Source organism: Fulmarus glacialis, unplaced genomic scaffold (assembly GCF_000690835.1).
Source record: "Fulmarus glacialis isolate BGI_N327 unplaced genomic scaffold, ASM69083v1 scaffold37032, whole genome shotgun sequence".
NCBI lineage: Eukaryota > Metazoa > Chordata > Aves > Procellariiformes > Procellariidae > Fulmarus > Fulmarus glacialis.
This window is the reverse complement of record NW_009197844.1, coordinates 1-18,118: the sequence shown is the minus strand read 5'-3', so window position 1 is coordinate 18,118 and position 18,118 is coordinate 1. Positions and strand designations below refer to the sequence as shown.

The 18,118-nt window shown below is 40.3% G+C and overlaps 1 protein-coding gene across 1 annotated transcript in view; it reads right to left on the bottom strand.

Annotated features, from left to right (window-relative positions):
- The window catches only part of LOC104073050 (calcium/calmodulin-dependent 3',5'-cyclic nucleotide phosphodiesterase 1C-like), a gene marked incomplete at its 3' end in the record, with an annotated part of 19,852 nt that extends 2,803 nt beyond the window's left edge, over window positions 1–17,049 (bottom strand). Inside the window, exons 1-6 of the mRNA XM_009572703.1 lie at window positions 16,814–17,049; window positions 15,400–15,520; window positions 12,297–12,378; window positions 6,980–7,100; window positions 5,605–5,780; window positions 928–1,227 (exon numbers count right to left, since the gene is read on the bottom strand). Of these exons, the coding sequence (XP_009570998.1) occupies window positions 928–1,227; window positions 5,605–5,780; window positions 6,980–7,100; window positions 12,297–12,378; window positions 15,400–15,520; window positions 16,814–17,049 (1,036 nt within the window). The remainder of the gene's footprint in view (window positions 1–927; window positions 1,228–5,604; window positions 5,781–6,979; window positions 7,101–12,296; window positions 12,379–15,399; window positions 15,521–16,813) is intronic.
- Window positions 17,050–18,118: the final 1,069 nt, after the last annotated feature.

The window sequence follows — 18,118 nt, the reverse complement described above, 5'->3', positions numbered from 1 at the left end:
AACAGAATTTCTGAATTTCTGCCTCTGCTGCCATCTAAACTCACTGCCTGAGCCTGGGACTTTCAAAGCCCGTATGCTCACTCAGGCTTTTTCTAAGAGGATGCTTCTGAGTCTGAGTTTTTTGCTGGTTTTGGACTGGCTGATACTAGCCAAGTTTGTTAGAAGTCACATGTGGCCGTACTGCCATTTTTTGATAACAGCTTCAGGGAGCAGGAGCTGGAGAGGGAAAGACAGTGAAATGGCCAAGAGACCACTGATCTGTTCTCATGGGTCTAATAATTTTTTTTTAATGTTTAATGCAATTTTCAAACAGTTTTCCACCTTTTTGGGTGCAAAAAGTGATTCTTATTTTAACTCAGTTCTATAGCAAGTTAAAACACTGGAATAAAATTTTTGACAAAAAAAAATCTCAAAAAAAAGGCTCATGCCTGCCCTAATAAAAAAACTGAGCAAAGGAAGCATAAATAAAATAGCCCTTAAAAACAGAGAGGGGGAAAAATCCTCTGTCCCAAAACATATTTATCTCTGAGACTCAGTTCAAAGATACCTTTAATTGGCCTTAATAAGAGTTTATAAGCCAACTTCGGCTTCTCCTCTGTCAGTTACCCAAGCAATGAAGCTGTTCGTTGAACCAAGATTATTTGTTTCAGCTTTTAAGTGTGTATCGTAACAGGCTGCTTCATTTCCATGAGAAAAGTCATTTTTTCCGTTCCTCCAAAAGTGCCCAAGTAGGTATGATGAACCCCATCTTTTATAGGAGAACACTACTTGGGAGTTAATTTACAGATTCCAATTCCCATATGCAGGTAACTATGTCAATGTCCAAGAAGAGGCTCTGGGCCCAGGACATCATTTTTCAGGACATCACTGAGGTGAGGTAATGGGTTAAGGGCTGGATTCATGTTTCAGTGGAAGGAGAGAACTCACCATTCTGGACATGCTGTTTCTCTTCTCCCACTGCATGATGAGACTCTGTTCCCTTATCTGTCCTAGGTGCATTTTTCCCTTGAGAGGTTTCGTGTTTGTTCACCCCAGTTTGCCGAGTCCCATTTACATGATTCTTACTGGAATCTGCGCTTTTGTTTTCCCCAGGATTTGGTTCTTTGCTGTTCTCTGTCTTTGCTGCTGTGGCATCTTCAGCCGGCTTCTTCTCATCCTTTTCATCTGTTTTCTTTTCATCTGTTCCCTGATGAGCATTCTCCTCTGCTTCTTTCTTAGCTTTTTCTTCTGCATCCTCAGCAAAGAGGGAAGCAAAATGAGGAAAGAAATCATGATTACCAGTCAATTTGACAAGAACGATACAACTCACACATCTAAATCTACTCAGCTTTTTACATGCAAACAGCTTTTAGTTAGATAAATGTAGGAATTGACTTGACAAGGGAAAAAGAGCACAGGAGAACTTTTTAAGAAAGTATTCTGAAAAAACCACCGCATGTTGGCCTAAATGCATATTATGTGCATGTCCTTTTTTTGCCTATAAGGTTCACCTTTGAAAATGCAGTTCCTCAAAAATTGTTAAAAGGCAAATAAAAAAGAGATATTAGCTATTGAAGGCTCTAGGGGTGCCAAGGTTAGTTTCATTTTTGACACAACAATCAGTCAAACGACATTCAGTTTATCTCATACCGTACCATGTAACTCTAAGCACATAAAAAGTCTTGGTTCTTTGATATCTACGTTTTTCCCCTCTTGTTTCAGGTTGCTTCCAATGCCAGCTTCCTAATCTCTTCCCTTCCACTTACTGTTATCCCTTCTTTATGGCTCTATCCTTTCTTGGCAGACTAATATATTGCTACTAGTACTTGCCCTTCCATCCCAAGAAGTCTTATAGTCAATCACAAATATGCAAAGGTATAAATTCAAAAGTGAGTGTTGAATAACAGCAGCATCTCAAAATATTGTCATCCAGAAAAAAAAAAAAATTCACAGAGAAGCCAATTTCCCCCATTCGAGATACTGCTCTTGTTCTTATCCAGACTTTGGGTCCTGATGCAACACTTACTTATAACATAGGTTGCAAATTACTTTGGCTCCAGGTGTTGAGCCCACTACATTTCTAGCCCAGGTTGGGTACTGCACAACCCCACAGACTCAGCTGCAAAGGCTCTGTGTGGCTTCCTGCATCACACTGGAAAGCAGGACACAACCAGAGCCCCTCAGCGCAGTCCTTGAGCTAATAAACCCGGCTGGGTGCGCAAAGACTCTGGGCAGAGACTCCATAATTTTCTCCCCCTTTTCCATGATCAATAGAGAATTAATCTGCAAAAGCAGCCGAGTAGCTCAACACACACTCAGTTTGGAACCTGTAAGCTTACACAGCTTCAGAGCATATCTATATCCATACTGAGTCCAAGCATTCAGATGTGACTGCCCTATGCCTGTATTCAATATTTCCGGGTCTGCAATATCCCGGCCCATGCATCACGCCATCACAGACAACCAATTGCACTTTAATTGTGAAAGGAATCACAAATAGATGTATCTCCTGGTTTCTGAGACTGTGTAAGCTGATGAGCAGATGAACAGATCCTACAAAACAGTGAATAAAGTCTACCTTGATCCCATAGAAGTATTCTTGACACTTATAAGGAAGATGTTTTGTTCCTTACAGGAGCAGGGTCTTGGCCAGTGAGTAAAAATCACAAAAGAATTTCTAAGTGTCTGAATACTTCTTAAGAGTGAATCAGAACCAGTTTTGAGAAAAATGTACCGATGGGATATAAGAGAGAAAGGGGGAAAGCCGTCTTTATAAGAAATGCCAATCTGTATTTCCTTGCCAGCAACTAACTAAAGTTAATTAATTTATAAATGAATAAATTATGGCTCACACGAAAATATAATTAAATTAGATATGAGCCTCCCTCATTTTATTAATCATTCCTGAAATCTATGGTAGCTTCCACAGACAGCTCAGCTATGCATGTTGATATTTTCCCTGGAGTCTCATGGTATACAGATTCCTCTCATTTGGGGATCTGAAAAGAAAATGCTGCATTTTGCACCTGAACCTCAGGAGAGAGATTCGGCTCAGGAGACGGGGGCTTGCTACAGCACCGTTGGACGAGTGCCTCTTGTCAAAATTAGTGTCAGAAAAAACTTTATCTAAATGGTGCTTTGCACATCAGGGTGTTTGTTTATTCAATTTTTTAATTTGTAGCTCTTTAATGATGATCCTTTAAGCAAAAAGAGATCAGTAATAAACCCACTTACTTTGCCCACACAGTCCGAGAAGTTTTCTATAAATACCACACTCAGGATAAAAACAGCTCACTGATGCTTCTAGGGACAATGCCATTACCAAAGGGAATACAGCATTCTACAAATCATTTAATAATAATAATAGCAACGGTAATAGTAATAATAATAATAGATGGGTTTCCTTCCCTTCTGATCCCCAGTTGCTATTTGTTGTCAGTCAACACTTAAATGCTTTATCTGTCTTCCCTTAATAATTTTTATTTTTATTGGCAGAGCATCTTGATGCATTGCAAGACACCGGTTGGATGGGGGTCAGCAATTTAAACTCCTGCTGCGTGGCAGGCCCTGCTGCATATGGCTAAGACAGTCAAGGCAGATGGAGGGGGGTGCAGAGACTTGCTGCAGGTCAGGAGCAAGACAGCAGCTGAGCAAAGGTTTTGATGCGAGGGCTCTGGAGTCCAAGAACAGTTCCTTAGCCCCCAGCCCATACAAAGGTATGCTGAGCCATACATTCGTATAAATCTTTCAGGATAAAAAAATATGCATGCTTGTACTGCTAAATGGACCCAGAAACACAGAAATTACGTGAAAGACAATGAATTCAGATGAACAGAAGCTGAGACTGCTTTCTGAATCTTTAACCCATAAACCGGAGCCCTGATCCAAGTTATTGGCAATGAAGTTTGGCAAAAACATAAAGTAAATCAACTATTCACGGCTAAAGATTGTCAGAAAGGTGAAGATAAAATGACCTACTCAAGGGCTCCATGTCTAATAATGCAGACTGGTGAGCTCTCTGCTTTCAAATGATCAACTAATTCTTCCATAGACTACCCTCAGGAGCTGCTAGAAGGATTTTTTTATGAGGCAATTAAAAATAAAACATTTTCCTCTCCAGCTAACGTATTAATAACCAAACACTTATCGTCAGGATACTCTGTAAAGAATGGATATGAAATACTGCATCAATACATACTACCAGTAGCAGCATTAGTTAAGCAATGTGTGCACATCTATTTGAATAATAATGAGTGCTTTCCTGCACCTTTAGACAGGCCTTTCAGTTGGAGAGGAACAATCTGCTCTGGCAAGCAGGAGAACTACGCCAAATCTTCCATCAGCCCTGAAGCCAAGGCCACATAATACATTAAAATCGAACTCCTTCCATTTACATGAAATACAACAACTTTATTAAATAAAGGTTTGAGTTAGAAGCATTCAGCTCAGAGAAGAAATTGTATCACAAACAGTTTCATGAAGAAAAAACAATTAATCAGTGATACATTCCTCCTTTTTTGGTTCCAAAGCTGGTCTAAATCACCCCAGGGCTCAAGGAGACCTTGGCAATCATCCAGCCCCTGGAGGAAAGGGGCAGTTATACCTAAGTCATTCTCAACAGATGGCTCTCATTAGTTCTGAAAGATCTCCAACAATAGAGATTTGCCAATGTCTAACCTATTATCAGGTTATAAACACCTGCCAATTTTTTCTCCTCTTAACAGCCGAGGGTATTTGAATAAAAAAACAGTTCCCTTATTTTGCTTCTGCAGTTGTCTTCAGAAAACTACTTTCAGCTATAAACCTTCTCAGCTATAAACCTTCTCAGCTATAAACAACGGTCACCATCATTGGCATGGCTGTACTCTGTATTGTCTGCAACTGGTCCATATGTTTCCTGAACTGCAGTGGCCAAAATTGGACACAGCACTGCTGTGGGGGCCTTGTTACTGCTGAAAAGACAGGAAGAGCACCCCCTAAGAAGAGGGGTCTTAGAAGCAAGGTCTGTTGTAGGTTTTTTTTGGTTTTGGGTTTTTGTTTGGGTTTTTTTTTTTTCAATGGCATAACAGTATTGAATCCTGGTCAACTTGCAACCAACACAGCCCTCATATTCTGCTGAAATATTTGCAGTCCCTCCCAGATTGATGGCATTGTGAGCATTTGCAGCATAGTTCCGAATTCATTATCCAAGTTATCACTAGAAATATGAAACCAGCTGTGAATGCAGAATAACCTGTCCTTCTCCCCTGAACTACCATCCATACCTCTTTCAATCTTAACAGTGAACAACGAATAACCTATCTCTACAAATGCTGTTCCAGCTATTTTTGCACCCACCCTGAATCTGATTCATGACTTTAGGGGACCTCCCTTACAAATTTTTTTTTTCCTCCCATTGTCCACATCCTCTTCATTATGTACACTTACACCACGTAAGAAGATGATAAAGCACCAATGAGTCACATTATTCCTATCTTTCTGAATTCAGTGTAGGTTGTTGACCTTGAAAAACAGATTCTTTCAAACTAATAGTGCTTACTTGGAGAATAATTTGATCAAAGAAGAGCTTGAAGAAGAAGAGGTGAAAAGAATTTTTATTCTTTCACTAAGAAGCCTGGCTGTTACCTTTGGTGGCTTGCGCTTTCCATTTCTCCCGGTTCTGCTGCACCACCTCAGTCCAGGTGGCTTTAAAACATTTGAAGTCCACAGTGAGTATGGAGCAGTTGAGTGAGGCACTTCCTTCAGACCCAGTGCTCTTGACACTTGATCTTTTAACTTCGGAGGGACTAATGCTATTCAGACTGGGACACAAGATCACAAAACACAGAAGAAATCAGTATCCCATACACCCGAATACAGCTAAGAAGAAATAATGACTGTAAGTCTAGATAACTTAACAGAGTCAACGAGGAAAAACAAAAACTAAGCTTGCATCCCTCATCCTCCCCTCCCTCCCTCCCACCCCAGGGCAACCAATGTTAAAGCAAACAGCATAACCTGAGCCAGTATTAGAAATAAAGGGTAGCTTTTCCCTGCTTATTTTTTGGTATCCATAGTGCCTAACAAATAGAATCACTCAAAGTGTTGCCATTACCTTTGTTGTGCATCTTCACTCCCTAAATATTCATTGGAGAGTCAGACAATTCTAGAAATCAAATATGCCTCCTAAAAATTCATCAGTGGGAGCCATTAGACACAGGACGGGAGGCCAACTTTTGTCCAGGGCTTGGTGACCTCAGCTGAGGCTGAAATCAGGCACTCACTTCAGTTACAGACCCTACAGTTGTCTTTCAAGGATGGACACTTCATTGTGCACATTTTAATAAAGGCAGCAAGATAACTGACATAGATATTACATAGTGTAACAGCCCAAGAGTAAAGAATTCACTTGGTAGAGGGAATCCTGACTTGGTAGCCCTACTCTAGGGAGCACTAGCCACGTGCCATTTGAATCCCAAGCCATGGCCTGTCCATGAAACTATTAAAAGAGCAGCTTCTCTACAACAGCAGAGCAGGTTGAATGGGCCAAGACTCCTTACACCCGAACTCCAGGTGAATTCTGGTGGTACTTCACACATTGGTGTAACCCTAAATACTGTCACTAAAGTGTGCTTATACTTCCCAGTCCTCTTTTATATTTCAATCCCATTTATACTTCTAGACATGAAGAAATGAGTGCCTCCCAATGACTTCCTCTACCTTCTCTTTGACATTAGTGACTGAGAAAGCACTAAAGTTCGCCTGATTGCATGGCTATAACCATTTGTGCTCACTGCCTTTGGAGGCATGACTCAGGTTCATGCCAGCCTCCCTCTTTGCCCTCCCCTGGGCTGGAGTTCTCCTGCAACAGAGTCATATCACAAGGTGTGCTGCAGTGTTGGCAGCGCGGATATGGGGCTTTAAGCCACATGGAAGACATATACTGTGGGAGGGAAGCCGGGGGAGTTGGGCACAATGGCAGCATGTGCAGAGTGACAGGAGAGGGTGCATGGTTATTCACCTGGAACGCCTGAACCCGGACATGCCAGAGCGGGAAGCTTCATCAATGAGTGGAGTCACAATCTTCTCGGTCATGTCAGTCAGCACAGTAAAAGTGGGTTCCACGATGAAATCAATGAAACCTGAGCAGAAACACAAGCAGAGTCAAGCAGGCAAGGGGAGCATTTATGTGGAGTCACTGCTTCAGTGATTGCAGACAACCACACTGTAAAAGATAGAGTAAAAAAATCATACCTTGAAAGAGGGATAGGCAAATACTGGAACGCGAAAATGGAGTTAAACATTAATCCCTGACCCAAGAGCCTGGATATAGCATGCAATAAAACGTACCTACTTAAACACTGGAAAGAAATTGCAGCAAATCAGAACATAAACAGATGCATCAGAACTTGTTTTATACGAGGAGTGTGATATTTAAGCCAAATTCCTAGCGGATTTGGATAAAACCCAGTTTCAAAGATGAACTCTCTAAAAGCAGAAAATTAATGTAACAGTAATAATACTGGTAAGCTTTGCTGGTGTGGAGTTACATGCAAACCTCCCTTACTGCGTATCAGTGGGTTGCTGTGAATATTCTCTCCTCAGTGCTCGGCCAGCTTGTTCTTGTTGATAATAAAATAGATTTAGATGTTTTCCCCCCATTTTTTAACATAAGGAAAGGAAAAAAATAAAGGGTCAAATAATTTCTACTTCAGTATACAGTTTGGCAGAGATGAATACGGCTCTGATCTGAATGTTGGGAAGGGCAGACTGAAAGGCTGTGACCATAAGCTCATGAGATGAAAGAAAATTCAAGTTGCGTGGAAAAAATGCGTGAGGAGCTTACAGTACCTTACACCTTCCCCTAAATTCTCATCTGGGGCAAGGACTATTTCTTACATTCATTTTAGCACTTCACTTAGCAAATTTCTTAGCGCTGGAGGTTGCCAAGAAAATAATTATGTCCTTAATTCCTCCTAAGGTACATCGGGATTCAGGTCTTTCCCTACTGTTACAATTTTTAAAGATTTGGTAATCATCAACTATTAATTATACATTCATAATATCATCATTTCTCTGACCGAGTCATGATATGTTTCTATGACAGGCCCTGGCAATTCTAGGTGATGACAGAACAATAAAAGGAGAAGAGACCACCTGGGCGAGGCACCTGAATTCACAGATGCTTTGATCCACATCTTGAGTGCAAGGCAGTTAAGCATCCTTCTACTTCCATTTCCCTCCCCTGATTTTTGCTAAATTTCTGAAAGGATGGGTAATTAAGTGTATTTTCATGCCTAGCCAAATTAAAAATGTTACTTGCAAGTTCTCAGAATTTCACACTAACATTCTGTAAATCTGGAGAAAATACGCATTCAGTCTTATCTGAACATCTGAATCATGTACCTCCATAACACTGAGACAGTCTTATCTATTCAAATTTAGGGAAAAAATAACTCCCTTCCTCCTAGGGAGAAATGTGTGCAGTATAAAGCCACGACAGGGAATTGTGTGCTAGATCACAAATCAGATAATCCCAGCAAACGTCATATAATTTTTTAAAACACTGGAAATTGTGCTGACTGAGAACAGTGTTAAGTGTGCCACAGGAATCCTGAGGATAATGAGAACTTGACTTACATATGTGTGGGTGTCTGCCTGTCTATATGTCTCTTCCATTCCCCCTCACTCAAAAAAATGTTTACCTCTTAATGACCAAAGAAACCCAAGCCATAGTACCTTGTCACTTCTGCTTGGCAAGTAATACCACTGCCATTTGCTCCATCACCACTAACAACCCTGAGACATGCAAATCTCTGATATCAGATGCATGACTGTGTCACTAAATTCAGCACCAGGGTGGTGGGATCCACTTCCCGAGATACTCAACATTTGCACATAAACACAAGGTCCAGTTGTAAGCATCTAAGAAACAAGTTTTCCGTGTGAGAAGAGCCCTGCATCTCATCAACAAAGCCAGGCAGAGGTGGCACAAGGGACCATAGGTAAACAAACTCAAAAACCTAGGAGAACTTTTCTTTGATAAGTGGTATTTTTTCCTCTATTCCCTATAACATGAATAAGTTATTCAACTATGTTACTTTAAAATGGGGATTATAATAAAGTTGGGAAACATAATCTGCTATCGCAGAAACAAAACTTAGGACTTTATTAATAATTATGTAACTTATGCCATATTCCCAAGTGCCTCCCCCACCCTGTGTTCTCTCTCTTCTTCCCTAAAGACACTGTGATTTAAATATAGTGATTTAGTTGGCTAATTAAAAACCCTGAATACTAAATAATGAACCTGGATTTTAAAACCTAGTAATGTTAATGACCATTTTATCATCCTTTTTGTTCTTCAATAGAATGAATGTGGTAAATATTTCTGTACCCCAGTGACTAAGATGATTTTACCAATTAACACTGCATGCTGAGGGTGGATTCCAGGCATGTGCCTAGCATTCATTCATTCCACCTGAGAACGTCACCACGGCAAACACTGGCTAGAGGACAGTTTCTCTAAAGCCCACCACCCAAAAAAAAAAAAAAAAAAAAAAAAAAGAAAAAAGAAATCATCAGCATGCACTCATCAGCCTTTATCCAATGTTTTCTGAAGCTGTAATTTTCTTTCTTGCCAGCCAAAGGACAAAAATAAAAGGATGCTGCTACATTTATCAGCTCCAAAAGAGGACAGTGACAACAAAGGCTGATCTCCAGTCAAACAAGCTTCCTACAGTCTGAGACAGTCAAAGAGGATTTAACTCCTGACATTCTTGTTGGGAAATACAAGTCTTGGCCTGGCTTTCTGTGAAGTTTTTTTGTCTCCCCCACTCTGATAAGCAGCCTGACTTCTGGACAAGAATCTCTTCTGATTTCTGTACTACACTGTGGTACAGAAATATTTACCACACTCATTCTATTGAAGAGGAAAAAGGATTATAAATTGGTCATTAGCATTAACATTAATAGATTTTAAAATCCAGGTTCATTATTTGATATTCAGTTTTTTAATTATCACTTTAAACTCCGAACAATTTCTTCACAAACTGAAGCAACAGGAGAGAGAGATATTCTTTCTTTTGAGGAGGTTTTTGCTGTTAGATTACTTCATTTCCGTGGAAGAAGTCCGTATTGCAAAACCTTCAGTCTGCATTTGTGAAAATCTTTCATTAATAAAAATGCTTGCCCACGTTTGTTGCACCTGCAATGACCTGAGAGCTGCAAACCAGCAACTACAAACAAGTCGAGCCACTAGGCTCTGATTTCTAGGCTCTGTCCCTGACAGAACCAAGAGCACAATTTTATTTCACAAAGGACAGACGTCTTTTATTTGTGGGAACCGATGACTTCTTGCTGCAGATAATAGCACAATTTAGAATTCAAGAACAACTTACTTTTGCAAAGAAACGTAGTAATTATTATTCCAGGGAATGATTTGTTAAGGCTATCAATCAGTTAAATAAATGAATGGGAACAGATTATTTGTCTGAGAATCTAGCCTACAATTTCGAAAGCCTTACCTCAACAGATAGCCAGAAAATGTAAGAGGTTTTGATTTAACAAAGGAGACGTTACAGAAAGCTATTGCCAATATATGCAGCAGACTGAGAAATGAACATTTTATAATGTTAGAAGGCAAGATTTATAGAGAGTAGCCTATTAATGTCAATGGATTACTGAACTGCACAAATCAAATATAATGACAAATAGTATATGACTAAATAAGGCTGCCTTTGCATACTGACGAGTGCTTCTTTTGTAGGGTGGAATTGCTTCGGTGATGATTTAATTCATCATTAATTTTGCAGTGGCTTGACACAAGGGGCATCACTGCAGAAGTTTCTTGGCTCTCCTGGCCTTCCTGAGCAAAGGAACACAAAAGAGGACAAGGAAAACTGGTTTCCAAGCACACACAATCCTATGTAGAGAGAAGCGCAACTCCTCTTCCCTGTAAGGAGCGAGGGACATATCTGAAAGCTGACAGAAAGGATGTGAAAGAGAAATCTCTACATGCGCTTCTCTCCACACCAGCCAGAAAGAGAGTTTATCTTCTCCCACAGCACAGCAGTCGGTGTAGTGTGCCCAGGAGTCCTCAACATGGGTTTTAGCTGAGGCTGCAGCACTTCAAGTTTGCTGCTGCTTCCCTGCACCGAGCTGCTGGCAGAACACAAATGTCCTCAGCAGTTGCACGGCGCTCTACACACATTCCCACTCTTCTCGGTTACCATTGCAGAGGAGTAAACACTACAAGTCTGGCAGCCAGGCCAGGCTTGCACAGGGCTTTTCAAGTTCAGATTCTTGGCTCAACTGTCTAAACTTCCAAAGCCAGAAAAATCTGGGATGGGGTCCCTCAGAGAATGGCTTGCCTAACAGGAACAATGAAATAATTTTAAACTGAAACGGCTCTTAGCCACAGATATGAATCCGAACTTTCCTAGGTTCAGGGATATCTTTGTCTTGTTCTTTGAGCGAAATATCATACTTCAAATTTTTTGTTTGTTTTCCTTTAATACATTCTCTCTCTTTCTGCTTCTGGTCTCAGTTTCCTCATTTTTAGGGTCCATGTTACCTTTCTTTTGTTATTCCATTTGGCACCCTATTCTCTAGTCGAGGTTAGATCACATTCTTCTGTTTACTTCACTTCCTAGGTATAAAAATCCACCCACAAATCCACCTTTTCCATTGTCTTTTGTTGCTCCCAGCCTCCTGAATAGTTTTGCTTCACTTAGCTCCTCTTGTTTTCTCACCAAATATGAGGCTTGTTCACTCAATACTTTTTCACTCAATAACTGGAGAAGAGGTAGAGAAAGCGCTGTTGGTGAGTCTGTAAAAAGATCTCTGTTTCTGAATGGGTGGAGTAGAAAAAGGTTTGCTATTTGCTTGGCTTCAGTGGAAAATATCGGTTGGCTTGAAGCACTGGGAGGGAAAGGGTGAGAGGAATAAACGGAATAACACACAATAGGTTTTGCCCAGGTCATCGAAGGGACTGACATTACATTTTTATGTCCACCAATGATACTCATATCACAACACATCGCCGTGTGCACCTCATCTTCACAGCTCAGAAAACCATGTAGTAGAGTCATAACCAGGCACTGTAGTCATCTCTGCAGACACATCAGAGGTAACTTGATTAATGCATGGAGCCACCACCATAAATTTAATGGCTCCTCAGCTTGGAATTGTTGATTGGGGAAAATAACGCCATTGTGCTTTATCTCCTCTCTTTAACATAGTTCCAAATGATGAGAGATCACAATGATCTTAGCCGCACAGGGAGGAGTAAGTTTTGCTTTTAAAATGCTACTTTGCGTGCACCAAAAGGGACATACCTATTTGAGACTGAGCAACCATAGTAGACTTGCGATCACACAGTGGAGAGAAGGGAAGTCCTAGTTCTGCTTCTTTGTCACCCTGGCGAAACAAAATTGAGAAGAAATTAGAAAAAGACAAGACACACACATTGCACTTTAATATCTTAGGTCACAACTGTAAAAGCTTCTCATTTTACTTTCTTTAAGTTTTTATTTTGTTTTTTGTCTTTTTTTTTTTAACACAAATTGTGGAGAATTTGAGTCTGGCTGAAAAAGCTGTAGTCCAAGGAGAAGTTGGTGAATTAAGCATCTTGATTCCAGTGAATATTTCCTCAGAACTTTCCCTGCTTGCCTGGTACTTCTATGCATCAACTAAAAACCCACTTGACCACAAGGACACTTCTCAGTGCAGTTCTAAAGAGAACCCAGCAGAACTTAGTTCTCAAAGCAAACATTTCAAGAGAAAACATCAGTGTCAGGTCTGATTTTTCAGGGCTTGCACTTCTTTGCATGTCTTTTTTAGTCTTTCAGATAAGGAATTCATAGGTCATGGCTGGCCACATGCAGATTACTTTTTTCTTCTAAAGGAAACACTGACATTGTCAACATTTCACATAAATGCTTAAGTACAAAAGTCCAAACACGCCTTCCAGCCCCCAGAACTGAAAGTCATTTTCTAACATCAGAAGATGGTGCAGAAGATCAAGTGTTATAATCCCATTTTCTTCCAGTCTTTCAAGCTGCATATTCTCAAAAAGCCCCTTAACTTGGTTCAGTCACTCTATAACATATTGCTTTATGCTGAGAAGATATATAGTATGACATAGTTGCAATAGTCCCCACTGAGCATTCAAATTTAAATAGCCTGTTAACTATACTATAGAATCAATTCCTTAAATCAGCAGCTTACTTTAACTGTGCTGAACTTCTTGCCAGTGTTCTGACTAATGTCAAATGGAAGCTAAAATAGCCAGCAAACTAATCAGAGAAAAACTTCTGTAGGCATAAGAAGAGCTGAATAATTCTTCTTTTTGTTAATATAACATAAATGAAATGGGGGCACAAGTCCTGTTAGAGTTTTGGGTGGAACAGCAACCAATAGTATTCTTCTATTGCAGAACAATTTTGCTTTACGTTAGGAGTCTGACATACAAATATCAGGGTAAAACAAGAAACTAAACACAGAAATATTTCAAAATAGTGTTCCTTTACTGTGTCTGCTGCATCTCTCAGGAAAAGCCAGCTCTTACCTAATCATCATTCTTCTCTTACTCCTTATGCCTCTTAAAAATCCCAGTGCCTAATTCTCTTTAGGAAGGAACTCCTAACTGCCTTTCTGACTGCTCAGAGAGATACTTGACTACTTCTAAGCTGTTTGGGCAGCTCCCTCATGGCTAGCTAAAATGCATTAGTAAAACAAATTAATTCAGGCAAGATGTTTGCTTCAAGAGAGGCTCACCGTAGCTGCTGAATGTAAAAAACCAGTATTGTACTCAGAAGCATTACTCACACCTACAGCATGGTTACTTGGTGTAGGAAGACCTGTGTCACATCACAAAATACTTGGAAACCAATAGGGCTGGGGACCTGTACTGATATAGGTTAAGTCAGACTCTATGTCTCTGCAGAGCTCATAACAGAAAAGACAGGAGAGGGTCTGCAGGTGAAGAGCATAAGGACATAAATACCTAATCTGAGGCCAGCCCAGTCTCTTATCCCCATGGTCCGCTCTGGCTAGTGGTACTTCTCAGCTTGTGAGAAGGGTGTGTGTTGTTCTTCTGCTGTCAGGTAGGGATGTATTTATTGATCTAGCTCTAAATAACTTCAATGAACACAAGTCTACGCTTCACAGTAAGCTTAAGGGTCTTCTTGAAGAGAGAATTAATACTGCATCTGAATTTGGAACTAGAATACAAGTTTTATATAAAGCTTTATCTAAAAGTGGAGGCATTTGTCATTCAAAACTAAAATAGGATTTGTTGGCTGAAATTAAATTATTCTTACGAAAACATAAAATAATAATTTTGTCTTCATTACATGTGTAAAACAGATCAAAACTTGGGCTTTTTGTGGTCTCATATCTAGCTAATGTTAATTCCCTCACCAGTCTTTAGGGGACTCACCAGTGGTGTATTTTAACACATCTAGTATAATTTTGAGCTAGAAAAGCATAAACATGCACAGAGTTTTCCCTAAAATGTATGTGAAAATCATCCTACCTGCATGAGCTTCCTATGTGGCAACACAGAGACAGCTGCAGGTATGACCTACCTGCTTCCACCTAGTAAACCCATTTTTGTTTTGAAAAACAAATTAAAGGATTCATTTCAAAGCAAATTCTTGCAATGTCCTTATTAAGAAGGGATTCCCACAATGCCTTTAAAAACAGATGCCATTTTAAAAAATTGTTAGAACTTTTAAAAAATTGTCATATATTTTTCTTTTTTGCATTCAGATTTACTACAAAACATGAAGTTATTGAACTTTGGAGGGAAATTACGTGCTTAGTTTAGTGATTCATATTGGTGAAAAGTATCCTAAACACTCCTAAGTGCTCTGTTTACTTTTGCTTATTTTTTTAAGGCAGCTCTTTAAATGCTTTTAGTTAGTCACTTAGGGAGCTTATAGCTATCACACAAAGTTTAATGATTTGTCTAGATTTGTGGGTCCGTCAAGAGGTGGTCCACTGTGAGCTATACACTAGATCAGCTCACTTCATCTAAAGTAAGGGTAATGCATTTTTCAAATCTACCTCAACAATGTAAGTACAGTTCTATAAAGTACGGCTACCTAAATCTGTTTTCTATGGTTCTACAGCTAAGTAGAACATCACATATTCTATATTTTCCTAATTTGAAACACATATTAGCTTCCCAAATTAGAATTTCTACTATGTAGCTAACGTCTATATCTATAGGCAGTGTATCAGACACTAACTTCCCAAGAAGCATAATAGCCAGTGCTACTGGTGCCAGTCGAGAAAGCTTCATATCATTTAGGAGGTTCTTGAGAAAATCGGAGAAGAAGGAAAAGATCTGTGTTCATATTTTCCTACTTCCTTGCCCAATCCTACATGCTCCCTCTGTGCTGCAGAAATGCAGAGGAACTTCCCCAGCTTTACCTGTCTGAAGAACTCCTCTAGCAAAGACATGGTCCAGCGATGATGGAGATCCCAGGCCTTGGCTGGATGACTGATATCTGCTGTATGCAACAATAGTGATAAGGCTTTCGGCTTGTCAATTCTGAAAACCCAAAGGATCAAACAAATTAATTGTCTGCTCTTGCAGTGGAGAATGACAAAAATCTCACCTAAGCAGGGAAATGAGGTCATTAGAATCTTTGCCCAGGATATTAATGGAATAATTTCTGTGTTCATAAAATCAGACAACTATGAAAGATTGTCTCATCTCTAACATATACCATTGCTGTTGTAACAGAGACATTAAGAAGTGCAAAAAGAAACTTTGCTCAGCCTTGCTGAGTTGCTTTCCAGGCTTGCTTGTCTGCACAAGCAGGCATGAAGAGCTGCTGTGTTCCCCATTTCAGCTGGGCTGCATTTTATGCAGCTCAGAATAGAAGTTGGTCCCTACCATTTTACTGTAGTAAACAGTTAGGATCTGATCTCAGGGGCATTGATGAGTCTACGCAGTAATTGATAAATGTTTCACTGCTAGAAAACTGGTGTGAGGTCAGAAGGGGATCCTTGCATCTGGTTTCACAGAACAAAAAAGGCTGGCAACTTCTTAAAACCATAACCTGAGAGGCTAGCCCAAGAACCCAGTAAATAACGTTTACGTGGGATGGGTAGTCTTGTTTTTTTAATTCCAGCTTTTGGCTGTCTGAAATAGCTGGAAGAGTTGTAGCTTCTGAGAGGACCAAGTGGCTAGCCACACTCTGGTCTGGTACAGGTATAATTCTGGGAGGCTCTGGACAGACCTGTGTCCAGGGTGAAAAAATTACTATTACTCAGTGCTTTCTGCAGTATAAAAGTAATTTTATGGGGAAGAGCTATGGACAAAATATTACAGCTCCCAGTGGCATACTGGGAAGAAGAAAAGGCCTTCCCCATATCGCTCCATCTGTTATTTTCCAGTCCTTCCCTCAGTGGATCTCAAGTTGTTTTCATCTGTTCTCTGGTTATGGTGCAGGCCCCTTGCAGAGGTGGCAGCTGATACAATCTGCAGGAGGGCAATGCGTAAGTTGTGTTCTGCAGATCTTATAACTTTGAGTCATACTCAAGCTGTAGAGGTCACTCAGCTGGATCATGTCCTTGATGTTACCCTGATATGCAAAGGGAAAAGCCCGGGGAGGCTTATCCCAACATGGTGACCTTTGCAAGCTTTCGTCCACCAGCACAGAGTAGAGTTGTGTGTATAGGGGGGTGCCAGTCCACTCCTAAGTTAATTCAGGCAAAATTCAACAGCAGAAAAAGAATCAATGTGAACATCAAAGAGAGTGAGGGCCTCTGGAGAGGTACTTTTGAAGCACCAGCTGAAACGCAGCCCCTCACTGCACAGTGTTGTGAAGTGACTCACCCTTCTGGCTGCTGCAAAGCATTCTTCATGGCTTTGATTTGCTGGAAGTGACAGGACATATCGGTGGCCAGCACCATCTCAATCACTAGAGCTCTGAATTCCCTTTTGGATGGCATCATGATGAGAGAAGCAAGGAAAGAAACACAAAACCCAGCATCAGATACACTCCAGTTTCTTTCGTTGTCTATCTGCAAATTATTGACAGTATTTCTGCCTTCATATGTCACTCCTTCCATTATCCCTCTTTCAGGGACAGGGAAGAGGATGAATGATTTTCTACACAAACACAGGAGTGGGAGGGCTGCAAATTAAGCCAGGTGGCTAATCCTTGCTAAGAGAAATCCTAGATGTTTTTTGAAAAGCGCGTTAGTGTTAGTACTCATTTTTCAATTAAGCACAAACCTCTTATTTTATAGCGTATTCTTAGAAGGAAGTAAAAAGACTGTTTAAAGCCTCGGCATGAATCAGGTGAACTTTTGAACCTGAACCTCTATCCAATTGACTAAAACTGGTCAATACCTATGTAGAAAGTTTAATCATATTATTAAAGGAAAAACAGCATGTTAAAAAAAATGTCCTAGTATATATGATGCACATATACAGTCAAGACCTTTGACAACCTACATTACTTCCCTGATATTATTCATTCAAACTATTCCTCTATGAATTTTTGTTAAGCAAACTTGTTTAGGATCCAGTTGAAATTCCTTTGAAGATAACACGGATGTCCTAGAGATTTTAAAATATAAGAACATTCTGACCTAGCACACAATACAAATTTATTTTCTCTTTCTCTCAGTTCGGCTATCCACAGGTTAACAGAGGAAGAACAGCCCAAGGTTAGCATACCAGCTCTAGATTTGGGAGATTCAGAAATGGGTCAGCTTTCATTTAAAAATAAAAGTTACCATTCTTCTTTTCATGAATGTTTCATGAAGGACATGGACTATTTTGAGCGTGTCTCTTTTGCCTCTGGTGGCTGTGCTCAAGTTCCAGCCCCAGGCCACCACTGTGTAGAGACCCAAGACTGCTGTGCTTACCCTGTCGCACGGGTGGCACGTAATATGTCCCCCGGCCAGGAGTTCTGCACACACGTTAAGATGGCATCAGCTGGCCTCACTCTTCCCCCAGTATACCCACCTCCTCCTCCCCACCCTTACGTACAATCAGTTGCATAGCCAACAGCATTCAAGATGATGATATGGTGGCTGAAAACAAACTTATTTTAAATTATTTTGGATCTTTTTTTTTAACCAGTCCTGGTCAGTTCCCTGGTCTGGTGAGCCTACCAGGGGAGGTGCCTCG